Source organism: Phyllopteryx taeniolatus, chromosome 2 (genome assembly GCF_024500385.1).
Source record: "Phyllopteryx taeniolatus isolate TA_2022b chromosome 2, UOR_Ptae_1.2, whole genome shotgun sequence".
NCBI classification, from domain to species: domain Eukaryota; kingdom Metazoa; phylum Chordata; class Actinopteri; order Syngnathiformes; family Syngnathidae; genus Phyllopteryx; species Phyllopteryx taeniolatus.
In genome coordinates, this window is record NC_084503.1 from 36,207,442 (window position 1) to 36,231,243 (window position 23,802).

Below are 23,802 nucleotides of genomic sequence, written 5' to 3' on the forward strand. Positions count from 1 at the left end.
ATTGGTCCATTCTTCAATCTTTACTTCTTATTTCTTTTTAATTTCATTTTTATTTGAATGAAATACAGAACTTAATGAATGAATGATGCATTTCACTGGCATGAGACAAAGATTCAGCTGAGAGACACCAAATGAACACTGACTTTAACACCAAGCTTGCTAGTCTATTGTGCGATCTACAGTAAATGTTCTTCACTCTTTCAGTTTGAAACTGATGTGATGATGCCAGGAATTGGGTACATTTCAATGTTTTTTTTTTATTAATCTAACACAATTCTGATGTTTTATTCCTCTCAATTTTTCATATGTGAAAGAATTTTTTTTTATTTTTGGTGATGATGGTCATGAATCTGACAAGATTTATTGTTGGGAGTGTTGCGAGCCCTTTTTCCAAACAGCTTTGTAGCACTTGTTTTTAAACAAAACAAAGTCTTTCATAAAACATTTGGTTTGTGAAGTTATTTCCATCCCATCTTCCAGGCCAAAGTAGACTGCATCCACCAGCAGCTTCTGACTCCTGTGCATTGGTGGACTGGGACAAAAAACTCAGCCCTGGCATTTTTTTTGTCCAGACCAGCCCACTACATTAGTATCAGACGCCACGAAGTCTTCTAACCCCCACAACATTTAGGCATGAATTCATCGCATAAGTCTTTACATGCAAAATTGAACAAATTGTTATATGTCAAGCATATTTCTAGACCCTATCCATTACACTTTCCATTAGACTTTTTTATTCCAAGGTGAATCTTGACTTTCTCTTGTGAAGGGAAATGTGTGAAGCATTAGTTGAATCAATGCTCAACCAGTTTTCTGAGAACGCTCAAAGGTGCATCTCATGAACGATCAACTGCATAGTATGTCTGAGAATGTGATGTAACGGAATATAAGGGACACACTTGGGCTCATCATTATGAGACTTAATTCTGATCAGAGAAATGCACCATAAAACAGCTGCAGCTCATTCAGAATGCTGCAGCTCGGGTCCTGACCAGAACAAAGGTCAGAGCATATTATTCCAGTTCTGAAGTCTTTACACTGGCTCCCAGTCAGCTTTAGAATAGATTTTAAAGTTCTTCGACTGGTCTATAAATCACTAAATGGTTTGGGTCCTGAATACATGAAAGAAATGCTAGTGGAATATAAACCCAGTCGGGTTCTGAGATTGACAGACTCAGGTCAAATAGTGGAGCATAGAGTCCAAAACAAACATGGCGGAGCAGCATTTAGCTATTATGCTGCAGACAAATGGAATAAGTTGCCAACAGAAGTGATGTCAGCACCAGGTGTCTACAAAAATAGAGCCCTGGGTGTGTATTAGCGATTCACAAATTGTTGTGGGAACTTTCCGCTTTGTTCAGTTTTTGTAAAACAGGCTAAAATCCCACAAGATGGATGGAGCCAGGGCTAGTATAAAAGTAGTGCTTTGGCATATCGTGTGGCAACTTGGTTCCAAGGAACCTATGTTGAAGTGAGGGGGACAGCCCAAAGCCATGGCTAATGTAAAAGGAGTGCTTTAAGTGCAATTACTCATGGAATTTTGCATTTCGCGGCAGGGCTGGAATTGTGCTACTGCCATTATTGTCTTCTAAGTTTTAATGATGAAAGTGTTACCGGTATAAAATGTTCAACAGCAAGGATGCTAACAGTGATGACGATGTACTCCATGAATGACCCACAGGTCAATGAACAGCCATGGCTCACCTTTCTGACACTCGCTAAAGATGGAATGATGAAGAAGGGTGAAGAGTTGAATTTGAAGGAGGTAATTACAATTCTTCTTCTGAATGCACCCCTGAACCCGAGGAGGGGGCCCCATTCGCTGTGGCCCAGCGGTTCAGCGTAAAGAGTCAAGGAGTAAATGTGGGGCACGGAACACATAGTCGAGGGTAACCCGGTGTACTACCTTCACATGATCAACTTCCCAAGAAGGTTCGCACAACACGAAAATTGCTTCTTGTAAAAGACAGACACAAAGACAGCTCCATTTGCCTGTGTGACTTCTACATGTTGACATGAATGTGGAACTGCATTGTTTCCAGAAAACAAACAAACAAAAAAATCATCATCTGCAAGAGTTCTGGAAAGAAAGGCAAGCACGATGTTAAGACTAACTCATCTGCCACATTAGGTATAAAACATACAACATAATGAGATTCCATAATGAATGTTCAGTTTTGATTGACGCTAATTTAGCAATATGATTTTCTTGTAATTTCGTCGTCATACTGAGCACTGTTTCTAATATTTTGACCATTTGTTGAGTTATTGTAACCATTATACAAACATACCGGTATAGACTGTATATAGAGTACTGTGCATATGTCTTAGGCCACCATTACATTTGTTGTTTTAGCAATGCCATAATGATCCTAAAAACTAAAAATGCCACTTACATCGAGCACAGACCTCCACCAAGGATGAACTATTAATAACTGAAAACAATTCTTAGAGCTTTGTATTTGGAGCTGTTTGTCCATCTGTTTGGTAGTTTGTTCGGCTACTTCCTGGTTAATGAGGATGGGGAACAGACGGAAGGTTGCGATATGATTCTGGGGGTTGGACAGTTCCAATGTTATCATAATGATATCATAATGACTCTCATAGTAAAAAAAGATAGTAATAATGCACCCTTATCCAGATCATTACCAAAAAGGATGTGATGATATATAATTGGTTGTTGAAAATTAATTGGTTGTTCCTTTACGCTCCATTCCGCTACAAAGTTTTGTGTATGCATTTGTCTAAGCCTTCTGTGTGCTATTATTTCATGTTTTGCAAGTCATATTGACTACTGTGAAAAGGCTCATAAAAACATGTAAAAGACTTTTGCACAGTACCGTATATACATACTTTCTATATACATACATGAATACATAAATGTAACTGTTCGAATGACTACATTAAATAAGCCTCTGTTTTTCCCACTATAAAACAGTCTAAATGTGTCTAAATAACATGTTTGTGACATACTTTTGTTATAACTCCCCCAGCCCAGGTTAAAGAATTGTAGTACAGTAAACCTTTCACCTCAGTTCATGTTTTGATTGGGAAGTTCGGTCTCATGCAAATAATCCACTGCACACAACAACTGAAGATTCTGCCGTTTGGTTTCCGGGTCGCACAAGGAAATTCAGGTCTCATCACCGGTGATGACTCTTCAGGACTAGGAAGTCTAGTCTCATTGGTTTCATCCTCACTGACTCTACTCATTGCTTGACCACCTGTACAGTATATAAAAGCATTTTGAAAAGGAAAAAAAAAAAAAAAAGTCCAATGGCTGCAGAGAGCCGAGGTCCCCGTTATGTACTCCAGAGCGATTACTTGGAAGTAGTTTGTAAAATGCAGTATCTTTAGCAACACCAGTCCTGGAACCTTTCTGACACATCTCATATAGTAATAATGTGTCCTGTGAGTCTGCATACTGGGATAAATGTATAAATCGAGCCTGAATGACGCACTTGACTCAACTGTGAATATCCATTCTGGGCATGTATGAAACAGCAAGACCATCGTGTGTGTGTGTGTGTGTGTGTGCGCGTGTGTGTGTGTGTGTGTGTGTGTGTGTGTGTGAGAGAGACCGTGTGGGTGTGCCTGTGAAGCGGCAAAAATCATTTAAATTGGGAAAAGAACGCAGGAATGTGTGATTCTGATCGCTACCAAATTTCTCTGTCAGAAAAAGACCCCGACCAGCCGCCTTGCAATTTCACAGTGATTGGAGAATGAGTGGGAAAAAAAGGGAGGGAGGGTGGCAAGTGTGAAAAGAGAGAGGGGGGGTCGGAATGAAATATGGAGACATAGAGGTTAGAGGCAGGCACAGAAGGCCTCAGAAACAAACTTGGTGTGTTCGTTGTACCCTGGTTAATTTTGTTTGTCAGATGAGACTTCAATCTTAAACATAATGTTGCTCTTCCATGAACATCATCATTATTGTCTACCGTCAACACATTTAGAACTGAGTGCCTGTTTGTCCATATTAAGAAAGTAAAATACTTCACAGCAATGACTAACCTGCTCGACCAATGAGTGGCAGGAAATTATTCTCAGTTTGAGTCATTTAGTCATAAATTGTACCGTTCACTATTGAATCCAAACAAGGATAACAGCGTTCTATTTTTTGTTTTTCACGTTAACAATAGGTTTGTGCTCTAGTGAGTTATTATCAGAAATGACCAGAGGTGGGAGTAAGAGAAGTTATTGTTGGAAAAAAAAAAATATCACACGTATTACACTTGGATTAAGCAAGTCCTAAATCATGTCATACAATCTTGCTCAATGCTCAATCACAACATATCGTCGCTGCCAGGCGAAAACCCTGTTTGTCCAAAAATGTTTTTTTTTTTCACAAATCAATACAATTGGTCTGTCCCCTCCTCCTAAATATATATAGATATTTTGGCACATTATTAACCAACTTCAAGCCTTGAAAAGAGCTTGAGAACAAATCTATTCTTTTCTAAGTCTCTTGAACTGTCTTAGAAGTGTGGTAAAACTCTACCGCTTCCTCACTTCGCGGGGGTCGTGGGGAATTATTTCACAGTCTGGACGTTTTTTTTTTCGACGTGAGAGGGGAAGGCCTGCGGCATGCCGGCCTGAGCTGCCCACGAGTGAGATGCACGTTTATCAGACATAAAAGTTACACGAGTTTCACCAGAATCAAAGGCGTCGTAACAGAGCAAGAAAACAAGGCACCGCTGAATATTTCCCTAGTGCCCATCACTCATACACGTAAACACAATTTTACAACCATTAAAACTACTGAAGTCCTTTTCACATCTTATGAGACGCGTTTCCGAGTTACGCTTGAATGCACTATGTGCCATGGCTCAGACACGAACAGTCAGAATGATCAAATGTCGGACGAAAAAAAAAAAACATGTAAACTAAGTCACTTTTTTACATGTTAATGTATGACGCTATATGACAAATTAATAGGTCACGTTAACGCTAGGAGGGATAATGTGGAGTGAGTCGGTGACTGTGAAAAGTCGACCGGCAAGGAGATGACTGTGTAACTCGGTGGTCCACTCCACTCCAGGGCAGACCTTCCAAGTCAAAAGTTAGCATTTTGATCAACTCGGTGTCCTCAAGTCAAATCGGAGCCCTGATGAAACACTGATATTGTTATCACAGAAATATTAGCTTGCTCGCAAGCTATTTGAATCCAATAAACAAAGCCACTCACTGCTTTGCACATATTTACGGGAAAACATTGTTTGGAAAATTACGGATCCTCGCCTCATATGTTGATTTAAGGTTTTGGTGGGCCTTGGGATTTTAAATTCGGCAGCCCGGGCACTCGTTGGGAATGATTGGGTTTCCAAAAGCTGAAGTCCATGAATGTCTCGTTTTGCTTAAAACACCAAAAACGTATTTGCTTTGACAGAGGACTAAAGAAATCAGAAAGTAGTCCAATTTGACTAAAAATCTGAGGATTTGAAATCTTAAATTATATTTTAAAAGTGCTTCAATTCCTTTTCACTTCCTCTCCATTTTGTGTCATCATTGGACAGTTAATTATCCGGCCAGTTGTGGTTTAACGTCATTGTATTTTAACTCAAATGCGCAATTTTCATTCATGCATTTTCCTTTTATGATAACGGTTTGGTAAATTCAGTCGAGTTCCAGAGTGTTAGGAATGTATTGTTGAGATATTTGATTTACTGTGCTGCCGAAGGTGCTTAATTAATGTGTCTAACTTTACAGTGCAAAACACAAAATCTATATAATTATAAAGTAATTGAGGGCAGAGAAGCAGTGCTGTGTGGTGGATGGAGATTGTGAGTTGGACCACCTTCTAAAATCAATTTCTCAATTGTGTTTCATTGAAAACAAACAGTTCTAGAGAATAAATCCACTAACATGGACAGAGCTCCAGGCATGACATGGAATTTTATATGGGCCACAATATAGTGGTCACATCCACACAAAATGCTAATATACGACCACAAAATAGGTGTAATCTGTGCACAAAATACTAATTGATGGGTTTCTTATTATTCCAATTAAGATCTAAGCAAATGGTGCAATTCCTGGTGTCCTTAAGGACAGCCTGCAAAGCCATGCTAATGCTAAGGCCTTTTAAACTCTTGTTCCATGTGCCCCACTTTTAACTTTGAGCACCTGCCCCTCCAAAGGTCTCGGCACGCCCCTGATACAGTGTTAGACATTGTACTGCAGTCACCTGGTGATCTAGTTTGTAATGAATCTTCTCTTCCGCCCTCTCGCTGCCTTTTCATCCTCATCCTCACATTCCTGTGCAGACTCTGTTCTGTATTGTGTGACGTCACGTGCACTAACAAAGCCCCCCCTCTGCCTCTCCGGAAATCAGTTGTCATCAATATCATCATCAGAATAATTCTCTCCCGCAACTCAAATAGGCTCTGTGCACTTAAAAATGCGGCTGTGTGTGCTTCCACAAAATGTTTGTCATGTCATTGTTTGAGAACTGCACTATTTTAATTAGGACAGGCCCGTGCGTGATTGTGTGCGTGGGTCCAAACCTTATGAACTTTTGTGCATGTTGCAATAGTGCCCTCACATGGAAGACTGGAGGATTACATGGATTCTGAAATCATTACAACACACTCTTCGTACTCTCAATCATCACACCCACGCGCGCACACACGCATGCACGCATGCACGCACGCATACACACATACACACACACACACACACTCCAATGACACGGTGTTATATTTGGAAACACAATTTCATGCTATCAGTCCTGGCAAGCTATTCCATTTAGATAGCTGCCGTCTGTCTGAATACATTTGTGTGTGTGTGTGTGTGTGTGTGTGTATGTGTGTGTGAGTGTGTGTGTGCGCGCGCACACGTGCATCTGTTTGTGTGTTTCTGTGTGCCGCCCATGTGTTTCCCACTTTAGTCCCTCTTCAAGGTTTTTTTTTGTTTTTTTTTTTGTATAAAGTTGGTCGCCATGGTAACGTTTGGATTCAAAGTAATTTTGTTAATTAAAAATGTGCACATGAATAAAAAAAAAATCAGGAAATGATCACACAGCAGATGATCAGTGAAAACATCAAAATGATTCTGATCTCTGAGGCTTTCATGCATGCATGTGTGCGCACATTCTCAATCATTTGCATTCAACGAAACACTGAAAAACAAAAACACTGCATAGCTTAGAAAAAAATTAATCTGTCACATTTAATATTTTAGGTTTCAGTGAAAATTATTCATTTAGTGTATTGTGAAAGTTTGTTTTTAATGTAAACCATGTTCGAATGTTGGAACAAACATTAGTGTGAGCCAAAGCGTTAGAGCTTGCTAACTTCATTTCGTTTGAAAGCACGATAGCGAGGTGTAGTGTTCATACACATTCACACACTCCATCCATCCATCCATTTTCAACACCGCTTATCCTGGTTAGGGTTGCGGGACGCTGGAGCCTATCCCAGCTGACTTCGGGCGAAAGGCGGACTACACCCTGAACTGGTCGCCAGTCAGTCGCAGGGCACATATAGACACGGACAACCATTCGCACTCACATTCACAACGTCACTGAGTGGGAACTGAACCCACGCTGCCTGCACCAGAGTAAGGCGAGTGTACCACTACACCATCAGTCATTCACACACTCATGCAAGCTTTACAAAAGGCACAGGTTTTTACTGTTGTTATTTAACATTTTGTAGCATGTTCTGGTTTATCTGAGAGAAACATGTTTAAGCAGCAGCTCCTCCCGTCCCCTGTAGGGTACCGCCTTCCTGGCCAATACACTCCAGACAATAGCGCGTCGGATTCCAGAGCTGAATATTACGTCCAGTCAAGGACAGATTCCGTAATTTCTGGTGTATAATGCAGATTTTTTTCCCCCCAAAAAAATTTCAAATGTGCGTATTATACATAGGTATAGGGGAAAATGAAAACACTTTCACAAAATACATATCATACTTCATGTTTTGAACATATGGGTAGAATCAAAATCATGCATTGTAAAAATGGATTATATATAGATAAAAGGGTTTTCCAGAATTTTGAGGTGAACTTTGGGGGTGCGTATTATACATGGGTGCGCATTGTACATGAGAAATTACGGTACACGTTTTCAAGCATAAATGACTTTAAACTAACTGTAACGTTACCAAAATGCAAAGTTTATTATTCTTGTCAACATCGCTCTTTGTGTCCAAGTCCACAATACAAGCACAAATCACATTCAATTAAAGAAAATACTTTGGTCCAAGTGAAACATTTCAGTTTGGTGCCAAGCTGTAAATTTCACTTATAGTAAAATAAAAATTAGAAAAAAAATCACAACTAAAAATGTTCAACAATTTAAAAACAAATAAGTAAATGAGTGACAGCTTTGTTATCCTTTTTTCAGTGAAGTCTGGATTTTCACCTCTTTTTGCGTTTTTTGCACACAGCATCCAAAACAACACATCACCTCAGTATTGATCTCTCAGACCACCACCAACAGGAACACACAACATTGTTGATTGTCTCCTCGGCTGTAGTTGGTCCACTCTCTCAAAGCACCTGCTGTTCCAACAGCAAAGCGCAATCTCTCATCTTTTATTAGTAGCAGTACAAACACACGACAAAGACCACTCCTGAGCCTTTCTCATCCCTCTCCTCTGTTGCTCTCTTTTCATCATCTGTAATGAAGCACAAATCTCATCAGCCATCTTTTCATCAGTGATACTTTCACTTCTTCTTGCGCTTGAGCAGCAACAGCCTTTAAATGGACTTTCCCCATTGCACGGCTGCCTCTTTCTCAACGCAAAGCAATAGTGGGCATGTAACAGCCACAATATCAGGAACACCTACAGTAATGAAGTGATTCTCAATGTGTGGTACTAGTACCACTAGTGGTTCGCCAAATAATCACTGTCCATACAGTTCATCCATCCATCCATCCATTTTCTGAGCCGCTTCTCCTCACTAGGGTCGCGGGCGTGCTGGAGCCTATCCCAGCTGTCATCGGGCAGGAGGCGGGGTACACCCTGAACTAGTTGCCACCCAATCGCAGGGCACATACAAACAAACAACATTCGCACTCACATTCACACCTACGGGCAATTTAGAGTCCCCAATTAATGCATGTTTTTGGGATGTGGGAGGAAACCGGAGTGCCCGGAGAAAACCCACGCAGGCACGGGGAGAACATGCAAACTCCACACAGGCGGGGACGGGGATTGAACCCCGCTCCTCAGAACTGTGAGGCTGACGCTCTAACCAGTCGGCCACCGTGCCGCCCATACAGTTCAGTTGTTTTTAACTTAAACGAAACAAAGCAAAGCAAAGCAAATGTATTTATATAGCCATTTCATACACAAGGTAACTCAATGTGCTTTACATGATTAAAAGCATTTAAAAACAAAGAAGAAAACAACTTATAAACATTTAAAACAAAGAGAAAAAAAATAAATAAAATAAAATTACAATTAAAACAGCATACAGTGCAAGAAATATCATTTAAAAGTGGAAATGCTGGCAGCACGGTGAGCGACTGGTTAGAGCGTCTGCCTCACAGTTCTGAGGACCGGGGTTTCAATCCCCGGACCCGCCTGTGTGGAGTTTGCATGTTGTCCTCGTGCCTGCGTGGGTTTTCTCCGGGCACTCCGGTTTCCTCCCACATCCCAAAAACATGCTAAATTGCCCCTAGGTGTGAATGTGAGTGCGAATGGTTGTTTGTTTGTATATGCCCCGAGATTGGCTGCCAACCAGTTCAGGGTGTACCCCGCCTCCTGCCCGATGATAGCTGGGATAGGCTCCAGCACGCTCGCGACCCTAGTGAGGAGAAGCGGCTCGGAAAATCGATGGATGGTGCTGCTTGACCATGTTTGCTTTGGACTGTGTGCTCCACTATTTGACCTGAGTCTGTCGATCTCAGAGCCCTACTGGGTTTATATTCCATTAGCATTTCATTCATGTATTCAGGACCTAGACCGTTTAGTGATTGATAGACCAGTAGCAGAAATTTAAAATCTATTCTAAAGCTGACTGGAAGCCAGTGTAAAGACTTTAGAATTGGAGTAATATGCTCTGACCTCTTTGTTCTGGTCAGAATCCGAGCTGCAGCATTCTGAATGAGCTGCAGCTGTTTAATGCTCTTTTTAGGGAGTCCATTCAGAAGACCATTACAATAGTCAAGTCTACTTGAGATAAAAGCATGGATGAGCTTCTCCTGGTCTGCTCAACACATGCAAGCCTTCACTCTGTATATGTTCTTCAGATGGTAGAAGGCAGTTTTAGTAATTGATTTGATATGATAGTAAGACTTAAGAACAATCCATTTACATTTAATCTTTAAGAACTGTTTGTTTTTACACTTTTTGTGGACAATTTATATAACTTTTATCTGCAATACATATTACATTAGTTTAGTTAATGTTAATGTTCAAAGTCTGCATAATGTTACAGAGGCTTATAATATGAAATGTACTTTTTAGGGAATAAAAGTTTGTCTCGAGTTTGAAGAACACAGGCCAATGTATTTTAATCAGTTGCCAGTCATTATGGTGTTACTTGGGGAACTGAGTTTTTGTTTTGGTAGTACTTGTAAAAATTTAGAGAGCCACTGGTCTAATCGGATTCAATAGTAATATTGTTCTTAATAGTAGAACGTCTGAATAATAAAACAAGTGAAGCAAACATCCCCCCGTGTTGACTGCTAATCTGTCTTTTTAGTTCTATTTTCATAACTGTTTTCTCTTTGGCTAATCATCAATGGGTGTGCATAAACAAACAAAATCCAAAGAAAAACAAAAAGATAGAATAATATGGACTCATTCACATTTTTTGTGCATTGAGTTTGGTGTCATACCATTTATTTTTATTTCCAAGACTGCTCTGTTCTCTCATAAATATCAGTGCTACAAATGAACTTATAACCTATTCTATGCACTCTTTGATAAATGAGGGCCCTGAAGCCAAAAGTAACAGATTAGCGTGAGACCACGGGGGTGTGCCCAAGAGTGCACTGCAAATGAATGACACTTCGTCAGTCACGCATTCTGTCTCTGATTGGTTGTTTTTCTGGCTTGGTTGTGGAGTGGTTTCTTAACAACCAAGTTAGAGTTATAAATTGACGCCACTGAGAGCTAATTTTTTTCACAGATCATTTCACTCATGTACTATGGTCACTGATCACGTTTTACTGAAAGAGATTCATTCATTCATTCATTCATCTTCCGTTCCACTTATCCTCACTAGCAAACACCAATTTAATTGGTCCTAGGACGAAACCACAATTTTTATGTAACTCAGTTTTGTATGTTTTGTGTCATTCTGCTTGCTGGAGCTGTCCTTTTTAGTTCCTGTTTTACAATGTCAAGCTGAATGCTGTGTTTGTTGTGTTGCAGCATTCATGGTCTTCGTCTATAGGTCTCTGACAGCTTCCGTCAAAGCTGGCCATTATTATCTTAGAAAGGACAGAATTTCTGAAAAAGCTCTTGTATGGGCTCTCTTTAGATGTACTTAATAAAGAGTCCTGTGGATATTTTTTCATCTGTTTGCCCACATATTCCCTTAAAGTCAGCATGACTTTTTGGAGGTGCCACTCCAGTGCTCACATTTATTGAATGCCAGCTGATGTTAAAGCTCAGTATCATACTGTGCTAAAGGTGTGCTGTAAACTTTATTTGCAGATGACAGGCTTGAATAGGTAATAGTGGTCCTTATCTATTTCTTCCTGTGCTCGCGTTCACATCATCTAGTGAACACTGGAGCGAGGTCATGACAAAGTGTGAAGATGCACCTTCAATAGGAGTAGCGGAGGCGGTGAGCCCACGTAGACGCAAAGTTATGCATCAACACCTGAGATACTTCATGGATAAAACATGTCTGGTGACTGTGAGAGTGAGCCAAGCCAGTGATCATGCGCACAGTCAGCCCTCCCTGTGGACAATGTGGACACGCCCTCCCTCCACAGGGCCACGACACAACGTGACTTGGCCCCATCTTCAAAGTGGTGCTCGGGAGGTGTGTGAAGGGCAAAAATTCTTAATAAGGTGCATGCAAAGCATCACAAAATCATGTTCTTTTTCCTCAGGAGATTGCATGCAAAGTATATTGGGGTGGAAATTACAAACTTTTGACGTGAGTGCCAACTTGGACAGTGCTGTGTGCTCAGTTAATTAAAACAGGTCACATTTGTATTCAAGTTTCAGTTTTATTCTGGTTCATTTGAATCAAATAATGCTGTGATGTGAATTTTTATTTGAATCATTAAAAAATGTGTCCTAATTCAAAACAGCATGAGTTTTTTTCAATGTTCTTATTTTCTAAATGATCACACTTAATAGATTTTTTTAATCACAGATTTTCTGGCTCTTTAATTAATGTCACAGTGTTCGCTGTTTAATTTCAAGCAAATGTTTCGAATGAAAATGAGCACCAGTTTGCCGACGTGTTTGTGAATCTTTTAAAACCTCCTCCGAGTGGGGGTTGGACTCTTCACTCCTCTTCCGGGTGCTGCCCTGGGAGGGGTGGGGCTAGGAGCGGAGGGGGCGGGGCTAGGAGCTGGCTGGATCATTGTTTGAGGCATCTCAATGGGCAGTTTGGGAGGGATAATTGTTTTAGCGGTCACGGTTGGCTTTGCCTCGGGGATTTTCTCACCTTGGCGGTACACGCAGACCTGAGGAACAAAAGATTAGGACTTGAAAAATGGTGAGGAAAAAATTTTTCATTTGCAAGCTTGCAGGTTCAAACAAGGCAAAATATTACGGCTCGAAATCACAAAAATATCTCATTATTAGATCCCAATATAAAAAGATCTGATAAATTCAGTGATTTGCTGTAAAGCAACACTCACCACAATATCCACAGATTCCCCTCCGTATTTGTTCTGGACAATCATGGAATATTTGCTGGAATCCTCCATGGAAACACCTCTGATTGTAAAACTGGCAAACTTGCCCTGGTCGAGGGAGACCACGTACTGAAACATGCAAACAAATGTTGAAAGTGTCAACTTGGGATATTTACTCTGGCCCTCGAATAAAAAAAAAAACAAGAAGTTATGGCTGAACTGGATTTCTGGTGGTATTCGTGCACAGTAGAGGTGGAATCTCTCCTTGTACATATCAATAAACCAACATCAGGGATCAATATTGCTGCTGTCTGAGTTGCAAGTACCGTACGTGCAGTGCGATGTGAATCTCACAATTGTCCTCCATGTACTGTCAATGCTGCATTTCCCCATGACGAATGAAAATTATATCACGCTTTTACCATATTGCTGTTCTGCTACTTGTCGTTTCTTTGTTATGATGAAGAGTCGACGTAACACCATCAAGAATGGAGCGGAGAATGGATTGTCTTTGCTTTGTTTTAATAAACCGAGCACTGACAAGCTCGTTTAATGAACGAGGAAGATGTATTCCTCTGCTGCTTGTGTTGTGTTTTTATAAAATACTCTTATAGTCTTTCATTGTATTGTTAGGCCTATGCTTAAGTTGCAAGACTATTTCTACAAATTTTCCCGACTTCACTGATATAGATCTTGTGAACGATAAAAGATGTATTTTCCATTGTTGCAAACAGCACTCTGGCTCCCTCCCACATTGCAAAAGCAGGCATGCTAGGTTATTTGAAGACTCTAAATTGTCTATAAGTGTGAATGTGAGTATGAATGGTTGTTTGTCTATAGCAGGGGTGTCAAACTCATTTTTGCTTCGGGTCACATCGTAGTTATGGTTTCCCTCGGAGGGCCGTCATGAGCGCGAACACATATACAGTAAATGTACAATTGCCTCATGTTATTACATATACACCCAAAAAATCGATGAATAACTATATTTGAAACCAGAAGCCAGTAAAAAGTTGTTAATTCAGTTTATTTTGAAATGGGGATTGGTAACAAAAATGTTTGCAATCAACGTTATATATAAAAGGGAAGAGGATTTGCGATGTTATTTTAGCAAGAAACATGAAGTCGACGCACTTGATTTGCTTTCGCGGGCCACATAAATTGATGTGGCGGGCCGGATGTGGCCCCCGGGCCTTGAGTTTGACACCAGTGGTCTATAGGTACTTCACGTTTGACTGGCGAGCAGTCCAGGATGAACCCCCGCCTCTCGCTCAAACTAAACTCAGCTGGGATAGGCTCCAACTCACCTGTGACCGTAATAAGGACAATTGATTTAGAAAATGGAATGAAATTCTATCTATTATTACATAAACAGTATCATGATATCTTTAATGTTTCCAAAACATCGCAATAGTGTTGCATAGCTTCCCGGTAGGACACTTCCTTTAGTTGGGTGACACTTTCATTCTGTGTGGGTTTTCACACTTAGTCAACATGTAACTACTTTCTGGATCCATACTGTATGTATGCTTCTGTCCGTTTTTCCCTGCTACTTGTAGCTTCAAAAGCCTTGGTGGTCGTCATGTTGGGGGGAGGCACCCCTGAGGTTTGCTAGACACATCACAAAGGACATCAGTTCTTGTTTCAGGCACATTGTTAGCAGGTGAGGGAATGAATCAAGACGAGGGCAAACTTTCAAAACTTTCAAAGGCGGCAGGAGCCACAGGGGATGCTGATAATACTAGTATACTAGTTGGCAAGTAGGCCCCTTAAGGAATGGTGTGTTTATTTTTGTTTTGTTTGAACAAGCTTGTATTGTTGACCCCACCACCAAGTAGACCATGAACATGAAATGCATTCAGTTCTGATTGTTTTTCCACATCGCAGATTCTGCTCTTGAAATTATGAATTCAGAATGTGCTTGAAGATTTAAAAAAAAAAAAACAACAACAATTGAAACAGCAAAAATGAAAATAAAGAGGAAATAATAATAATATAATAATACCTTCACAACAAAAGACACATGTTCTGGTATGGCGCTTTCAAGTTAGCAGCAACAAACTGTTTGAATTCTTTAACAGTCCGACATAAGGGCACAGGCAGTGCATGGATGCTGAAGTTCTGCTCTTTTTTTCGTCTATTTATTATTTTACCTGATCATCACGCTCGACCTCCACACCGTTCTTTAGCCAGGAGACTTGAGGTTTGGGGTCCCCGCACACTGTGCACGTTAAACTCAGGGTCTAGCGGCATACACGAAGATTTATTAACATAATCTGACTAATACACTCATAGTGCATTCGCACACAAATGTGATCATCACGCAAACTCAGACATCAGGAAGTTACCTTCTTTTCCATAATGGTGACCACATCAGGCAGCCCTCCAATCACCTTACCGCGGTCTGTTATTTAACACGAATCATTAAGCAGACTGCATTATTGTGTAAAAGGCAATACTGGGAACAGAATAAAAACATACACACTCACTCTTTTCGGCATAAGCTTCAGCCCTAAAGAAATAAAACAGAAAAGTTGATTTGACTTTATTGTTTTTACAGTCAACAAAATCTGTCATCAAATAAAATGAAACAACAACAACAAAATATTACATTGGCAAAAATGTTTGAACTTCATTTCAACATGTTTGGATCAGAAACAGTAGTCAGATGGCTCGCCGCAGGATATTCGAGCCAAAACGCCAATTACAAACCCCGATTCCAATGAATTTGAGCCATTTTATAAAATGTAAATAAAAACAGAATACTATGATTTGCAAATCCTTTGCAAACTATATTCAATCGAATACACAACAAAGACAAGATCATGTTCAAACTGATAAACTCGTCACTCAAATCACTCATTTCGAATTTGATACCTGCAACATGTTCCCAAAAAGCTGGCACAGGGGCGTGTTTGCCACTGCAAACACGTGCACTGAGAAATGTTGTTGTTAAACTCTTGGACTATTTGCTCTGCAGTTTTTCACAAAGTCCCATCCTTGCTTGTGAACAACTGAGCCTTTCAGGGATGCTCCTTTTATACCCAATCATGACACTCACCTGTTTCCATTTAACGTCTTCACCTGTGGAATGTTCTGAGCGGGTCGTTTTTTGATTATTTCTCAACTTTCCCGGTCTCGTCTTGCCCCTGTCCTAGCTTTTTTTTTTGTGAACGTGTTGCAGGTATCAAATTCAAAATTAGAGAATATTTGAGAAAAAAATAAAATAAAAATCATGTTCATCAGTTTGAACATTAAATATCTTGTCTTTGTAGTGTGTTGAACAGAGGCTGAAAAGGATTTGCAAATCATTGTATTGTTTTTATTAAAATTTTACACAACGTCCCAACTTAATTGGAAGGGTGGGTGAGAGGTCAGCCTCAGGACCAGATGGCTCGGTGAACTCTGCTCTCCTTGTTGTATCTTGACACTCAGTAAGCAGGCAGCAGGGTGGCATTCGTTCAAGCGCATACTGGACGTAAAGTGTTACGCTTGAACGCCTCTCATTGACTGTTAATTCGAAAAAGGATTGAGGTGGTTTCCACTGTGCTTTTTGTTATTATCGTTTTTGATATTTTCGAATGGATGTGAAAAGTCTAACGTGTAGCTTGTGTGTTACTGTCAAGCGGTCAGAATTTTGGACTGCTTGATTTTTGGCTGATTTTAAAATACAACTTGATCACGAATCACACACAAATACAACCCCAATTCGAATGAAGTTGGGACATCGTGTTAAACATAAATAAAAACAGAATACAACGATTTGCAAATCATGTTCGACCTATACTTAATTGAAAACACTACAAAGACAAGATATTTAATGTTCAAACTGATAAACTTGATTGTTTTTAGCAAATAATCATTAACTTAGAATTGTATGGCTGCAACACGTTCCAAAAAAGCTGGGACAGGTGGCAAAAAAGACTGAGAAAGTTGAGGAAAGATCATCAAACACCTGTTTGGAACAGGCTCATTGGGAACAGGTGGGTACCATGATTGGGTATAAAAGGAGCTTACCTGAATTGCTCAGTCATTCACAAGCAAAGATGGGGCGAGGTTCACCTCTTTGTGAACAAGTGCGTGAGAAAATAGTCGAACAGTTTAAGCACAATGTTCCTCAACTTACAATTGCAATGAATTTAGGAATTTCATCATCTACAATCCTTCTGGCGGCACTACATCAAAAACCGACATCAATGTGTAAAGGATATCACCACACGGGCTCAGGAACACTTCAGAAAACCAATGTCAGTAAATATAGTTTGGCGCAACATCCGTAAGTGCAACTTGAAACTCTACTATGCAAAGCAAAAGCCATTTATCAACAACACCCAGAAACGCCGCCGGCTTCTCTGGGCCCGAGCTCATCTAAGATGGACTGATGCAAAGTGGAAAAGTGTTCTGTGGTCCGACGGGTCCACATTTCAAATAGTTTTGGGAAATTGTGGACGTCGTGTCCTCCGGGCCAAAGAGGAAAATAACCTTCCGACTGTTATGGACGCAGAGTTCAATAGCTAGCATCTGTGATTGTATGGGGCTGTGTTAGTGCCAATGGCATGGGTAACTTACACATCTGTGAAGGCACCATTAATGCTGAAAGGTACATACAGGTTTTGGAGAAACATATGATGCCATCCAAGCAACGTCTTTTTCATGGACGCCCCTGCTTATTTCAGAAAGACAATGCACGTGTTACAACAGCGGGTACTAGAGTTCGGGTACTAGACTGGCCTGCCTGCAGTCCAGACCTGTCTCCCATTGAAAATGTGTGGCGCATTATGAAGAGAGACCCCGGACTGTTGAACAGCTGAAGCTGTACATCAAGCAATGGGAAAGAATTCCACCTACAAAACAATTAGTGTCCTCAGTTCCCAAACGTTTATTGAATGTTGTTAAAAGAAAAGGTGAAGTAACAGTGGTAAACAGGACCCTGTCCCTGCTTTTTTGGAACGTGTTGCAGCCATAAAATTCTAAGTTAATGATTATTTGCTAAAAACAGTAAAGTTGATCAGTTTGAACATTAAATATATTGTCTTTGTCGTGTAGTCAATTAAATATAGGTCGAACATGATTTGCAAATCATTGTCTTCTGTTTTTATTTATGTTTAACACAATGTCCCAACTTCATTGAAATTGGGGTTGTAGATAAGCAGCTCTGGTACTGTATACTAATATTCTGTGGTAGACAGTCACCTTCTTACTTCCTCCAGGCAAACAGAGCACAACAGCTACATGCTGCGTGTGTAGCACCTTCTAAAATAGCCTACAGTCTATTTACTACATTGCTCCTCAAAATATTTTCAGGAACTCATTTTCTTGTGTACATTCTGTAGTTCTTTTATTAATATTTGGCTAAAAATTAGTGAGCAGCCAGGACCACTGCTCTATCGCTACATTGCAAATTTGTTTCTCATCATTATATCCTCTTTTCCATTACTGGTTTTTGAGAGACTATGACAGCTATTTGAAGGTTAAGTCGCTAGCTTTGCTGTTACTTTGGTTTCTAAACTCCCCGTCTGGCTTATCCTAACAAATTGTAAAACCAAATTTGCATAAACTATGCTAATTCGAGCCCATGCAGTGGTATTGATTTGAGAGTTAAGACTTACTTGAGTTTCTGGAACTCGGCGTATGCCTTATCATAAACTGGAAAAGACAAAAGACTGAATTTTGATTCAAATGCGTTTTATCACTGATATTTTGAGATGTTTACAAACTTACCCCAAAATTGTGTTGTGAAGCTTTAAATAAACGAGAGACACAAAGGAGGACTGACCTTCACCGCTGAGGTCCAAAGTGCGCTTGTGTGAGTCTTCAGGGTCAGTGATCACGATCGAGTACTTCCCTTTGTCCTTCTCACTTGGCTCAATCACCTTAACATCAATAAGTCCATTAAGCCACTTGTCAACACTAACCCATTCAGCAGTGTCAGTCTATTTAATTTTACATGCCAGCCTATAAATCATGCTTATTTCATCTGAAAAGTAATTACAATATGACACTTTCTGGCACAGGGTGAAAAAGAAGATACCGTTCAATTAATTAACTTTAATGACTGTAACTTTTTTATTTTTTATTTGTTTTAATTAATTTTAATTACTGGTCCATTCTAAATGGGATCTGTTTCATTCAACTAAAGGTCGCCCTTCTATCACCTCTGCATTCACATGCAAATCACCCAGTGAGGGATGCACCAAAATGTACAGAAGAATCTAGTACCTCCATTGTTGCCATAGCAGGGGTTCCTCCTATCACAATCTTGTCACTGTGGCAGAGTTTTTTCTCACTGTGGATGTGGGGAGGCAGGGATTATTACGGTGTGCACATTTATGCAATTATTGTTTATATGAGAGTGTGTACTTCCTACTTTTGAGGTAATGGAAAATCATGTTTACATGCCAGCCTGATGTTACGCCTAGGGATACCAATTTCTCTGTCCCTTGCTATCCGTCACTCGCTCTCATCTGCACTCACAGAAGGCGTGAGCAGAGGTTAAAACTCTCATCGCCGTAATTTGTGTTCTGTGAATAATTAAACAACCTCAAAAGCCACCGCTAACCCCTGTCACCTTTCTGCCTACCTCCCTCTTCAGTCTTTAGCTTCCCTCACGCCTTCTCCCTGCATGTTCTCTATACACCTGTTTGCGCATTCCGATCTCTAGGGGCCCATGGAGTGCTTTTAAGAGTAGAAATGTCTGCGCTTCTTCATAGAAAATAATAGGGTGTGATTTTTGTCACAAAAAAGGCCAATTTTGCTGCAATAACAAGGATAATGAAAGCACTTGCAACAGCCATCCCAAAGCGTATTGTTTTTGCCTCGCCTTGAGAGGAGAAGGCAAACAACGTTGTGCTTTGCGGTCATCATGTTTGCAGGCAGGCTTAAAATAATCACCTCTCCCCTTGCACTTAGCACGTTCTGTTTTGATTATTTTTGTTATCGAGGTAAGCAGTAATTGCCCGTGACTACACAGGCTTAGCGGTGAGAGGTGTACGCCGGAATGACGCCTTACCCGTGGTACCAGACGATGTTCATCTCTGAAGTGTAATACTTCATGGGACACTGCAGCTGAATGCCGGTGGCTGTGCAGTGGATCACCAGCTCATGTGCGCTCACTCCTGAGGGCGATGATGGAGGTGGGAGAGGGTTGCACACAGGTCACTTTCAAAAATCACAAGGCCACTTTTGAACTGGTGAGAGTCACCGGGCCCCTTTCCCCAACATCAGGGGGAGTGTAATTTGATTTCTGTCTACATGCAAGAAGAGCCGCATGACTAAAGGAGAACAGATTTGTCTTTTTTTTTCTCCATTGATCCTCCAATGATGAAGCATTAGTGCGACCATCTCATATTAAATTGTAGGCTATACATGAATAAACATTGAAAATAGGCGACGTTGGAGGGTGTGTGCCAAGCTGTTCAGGTAGAAAGGCTTAGTGTACGTTGTGTATTTGAACTTATTATGTTATAACGTATTATACTCATTATAATATAGTACAAAAGGTTTGCATGTGTGTGAATAGGGAAGCCACCTACCAGCCAGTCGGGTGATCTGGTTAATGGCCTCTTCGAAAACTACAAAATAAGACACACAAATGAAGAAGCTTTAAATTCAGTGGGGCGCTGCTTATATAAATCAATGTTCAATGTTAAGATATTGAATGAAAAGGGTATCATTAGAACTCTCAGACAAAGTACTTAGGAAAATCTGTTGCCATGTGGTTTAAAAAAAATTAAATTGCTAAGTGTTGTTAATAAGAAAAATAGCACTCTATGATATTGTATTCAGAAAAAAACATAAAGCAATGAAATAAATGAATACTGTAGAATGTAAATCAAATTAAACTGCTTTTTTTCCGATTCTTTTTGCTTCAATTCAATGGACATTGTGCCGCTGCTTCTGGTGTGTGTGTCTTGACCACCTGGGGGCAGTATAACACACATACAGATAGACGCTAGACAATTTATGGAGACGGTCTCAGCTCCTCATTAAGGCTAATAACATTAGTCGTTCTTCGCAAAGTATAAAGAATATATGCCTGTGAGTATTGTGACATGATCTGTCTATATGTGTTGCTCCACTGTTTGTGTTCAATATCCATTGCTTAAAGGGTTATAACACGGTGACAAGGATGCTATTCATTCTATGGCATTGAATTTTATGTGTTATGTGTTAAACTAGCAGACGTTGAGATGTGATTATGTGGTCATTTTAAATACATACTGTGTAATTCTCTTGGTTTTATATTTAGTTTGACGGTAAACTAAACTGGGAGCGGCATTGACCAGCTTGAAGTCTGAATTGTTGACGAACTGCACTCAACCTGCTGATTGTTGTGAAGTGAGTTCAGTCGAGTTCACTGCTACCGTATCTCAAATTTCCGCTCTCAAATTAAAGTGAAAAAAATCGGTCCAAGCGACGTTTCGTATCTCTTAAGTCGGGTCACTGGTATCTCAAGGCGCCACTGTAGTGTTAAACGACACCTCTCTGGAACCTCATGACATTGCGCAGTAAAATATGTCACACAGACCCTTACACACAGTATAGCACAGTATAGTAATAGCAATAGTAACATATGGTAATAATAAAAGAAATTCTCAGAAATAAGCCTGTGGGCAAACAAGCTGTTGCAACTAATTATTTTTATACAGCAGTTAAAGGTTACAGGATTTGAAATGTAATGGCATTTGAAGTGGATAGCATAAGCAGTTGTGTTGCTTACGTAAACATGGTGTCCTTCACCCACGTTTTAAAACTAGATTTCACATAGTTTGTGGATTATTCTTGATTTTTTTTTATTCTCATCTATCAATTTAGTAAGTAATTTAGTTTGTTTACCTTTTCCTGAAACGTCAATTTGGCTGATATCCTTTCCTCTATCATCGCTGATGGCGGCCTTGTAAATCCCCGATGTTTTCAGAGAAAACTGGGGAAAAGAAGCGGGATTTAAATAATGAGAGACGGAGTTTATTTGACATTTTCAAAATATCTTAAAATGAACCTTAATTGAATGAATTCATCTCCAGTATACATCTCTCTATACTGCATATAGCTGCTGCTTTCTTTTACACCAGTAGCAGTGGGATTGTATTGAGTGAAAGATTTGGAACACCCACAGGAAGAAAATGAATTTACCAGTTTAATTGCCAGTTTACAGACTCCTGAAGCCAAGTCGGGCTTCACATCAGGAATTATTTCTGTGTCTTCTCTGAACCAGTGGAACTCGGATTCTTTCTTCAAGTTAGCAACCTACAGTGAAAAACACAACATGCAGAAACATACAGTGTTCAGCATATGCATGGGCATGATAAAGCCCTATGTCAATTTTTGTTTATTAAATGTGGAATTTGATCATTCGGATGATGATGTATAATGTTATGTTGCGGAGCAAGCGTTGTCGAGAAGCCATGGAGGAAACCAGCAAAGCGCTTAAATTATTTAGGCAATACAGTAGTTGGCTTACTCAATCCAAAAAAAAACAACAAAAAAACAGGAAGAAAAGAAGAGTTTTATGTCTGATAATTGCTAAGTTTATTATAAATAATGTTAAACAGTACTGTCAATAATTACAAACATATACAATGTTGGAGATTGAATGGAGTGAGGCACAACAGGCTGGCGAAGTTAGTGCGCCGATATGTCTGCATCCAGGCTTTGTTAGAGCTGCCAGAGCGAACGCTTTCAGCAAAATCTCTAGAATGCATGAAAATATTGACATTCTAATATATAATACTCCACAATCTGCATCTACAGTATATGCCGCAATCATTTTGGTGTAGCTGGTTTGAATGCCAACATGTTTAGCTCATAGCGAGAGGCTCGCTATTACAGTACTGTATTTTCTTTTATTGTACTCATAATTCCTCAAGGGGAAATTCAGCTCACACTCTGCTGCACACCACAAAGAATGTAATTAATAAAGAATGAATAATTGATTGTTAACTTAATAATAAGCAATAAAAGAGAATGTATCGCTAAAAAAGAAGCAGGTTTGGTCTCTTTTCCTTTTTTCTTTTTGAACAGCTTCTAAATGTTTAATCATCAGTCTAATGTTCTGTATTACTTCCATTAAGCCACCATTCTAAGTCACTTTTGATGTGAAGCACCTTATCTTCCTTTGCAACAATTTAAAGCTATAAGTGTTACACTCCCATTTAAAATGTATGGTGGGTAAAAGAACTAATATAACGCCGACATAAATCTGTTCCTAATGCTTTTAATGTAGCCAAGCTCAGACTGTATAACGTATTGATCATTTTAAATTTAGCAAGTGTGTAAGGTCAACATATGTTCATTAAGAGTCACTTCAGGCTGTCTTTTCACCATATAGAGTTGTGGCCTGCAGTTAGTCAACTTAAATAATGTATGGTTGCGTATTTATCTCAGACAATAACTACATTTTTGCAGCATCTTAACAAGTCGCTTATGCAGTACCTGCAGAGAGGCTCGTCACGTGCACACATTCTTTCAATTGTGTTATTATTATTTTCTTTACATTATTCACAAAGTCAAACTCTCAGCAGCCTCGTTATGGTGAGTCTGTGCCTGGACCTTATCATTAAAGACCATTATTTCCTGCAACCGCTCTGGGCCGAATGGCTAATTAGCGTTCCACAAGTGAGCCTTCTGTTTGTTTCGAGTGCAAATGTTCAATAATTGAGCTTGGCTGCATTTACCTTGCACACTAGTGTGACTGAGCAGTCGTCTCCCACGTGAAGGGACAAGAACTCGCTGAAGTGGGGGCCTGTTGTAGAGCAATGGGACACAAAAACACAGATGAAACATAATTACGTTTAACTACTTGTGGACCTTTATTGCCTCAACTGTTGGAAGAGCCTTGTGAATAATTTAGCAGTAATTTTACATGCTTGTGAGCAAACCTTTCTGTGATATTGAAATATCCATAAATGCCGGTCACATCATTAGGTACACCTGTATATTCTAATGAAAGCAACTATATATTATTATTTTATACTTTATAATATGATAGTGGTGGAACTGCATCATACTAAGGGGTATTTAAAATG

General features: G+C 39.9%; 1 protein-coding gene across 2 annotated transcripts in view; it reads right to left on the minus strand.

Moving 5' to 3' along the window:
- Positions 1-12,119: 12,119 nt before the first annotated feature.
- Positions 12,120-23,802, minus strand: part of myom2b (myomesin 2b) — a 33,557-nt gene continuing 21,874 nt past the window's right edge. For both annotated transcript variants that reach the window (XM_061765992.1, XM_061765993.1), the window contains exons 27-39: positions 23,452-23,519; positions 21,911-22,024; positions 21,614-21,701; positions 20,311-20,349; positions 19,788-19,893; positions 18,998-19,064; positions 18,555-18,651; positions 18,388-18,424; positions 15,268-15,290; positions 15,127-15,182; positions 14,932-15,021; positions 12,782-12,907; positions 12,120-12,604 (exon numbers count right to left, since the gene is read on the minus strand). In XM_061765992.1, the coding sequence (XP_061621976.1) occupies positions 12,392-12,604; positions 12,782-12,907; positions 14,932-15,021; positions 15,127-15,182; positions 15,268-15,290; positions 18,388-18,424; positions 18,555-18,651; positions 18,998-19,064; positions 19,788-19,893; positions 20,311-20,349; positions 21,614-21,701; positions 21,911-22,024; positions 23,452-23,519 (1,124 nt within the window). In that variant the 3' untranslated portion in view covers positions 12,120-12,391. The remainder of the gene's footprint in view (positions 12,605-12,781; positions 12,908-14,931; positions 15,022-15,126; positions 15,183-15,267; positions 15,291-18,387; positions 18,425-18,554; positions 18,652-18,997; positions 19,065-19,787; positions 19,894-20,310; positions 20,350-21,613; positions 21,702-21,910; positions 22,025-23,451; positions 23,520-23,802) is intronic.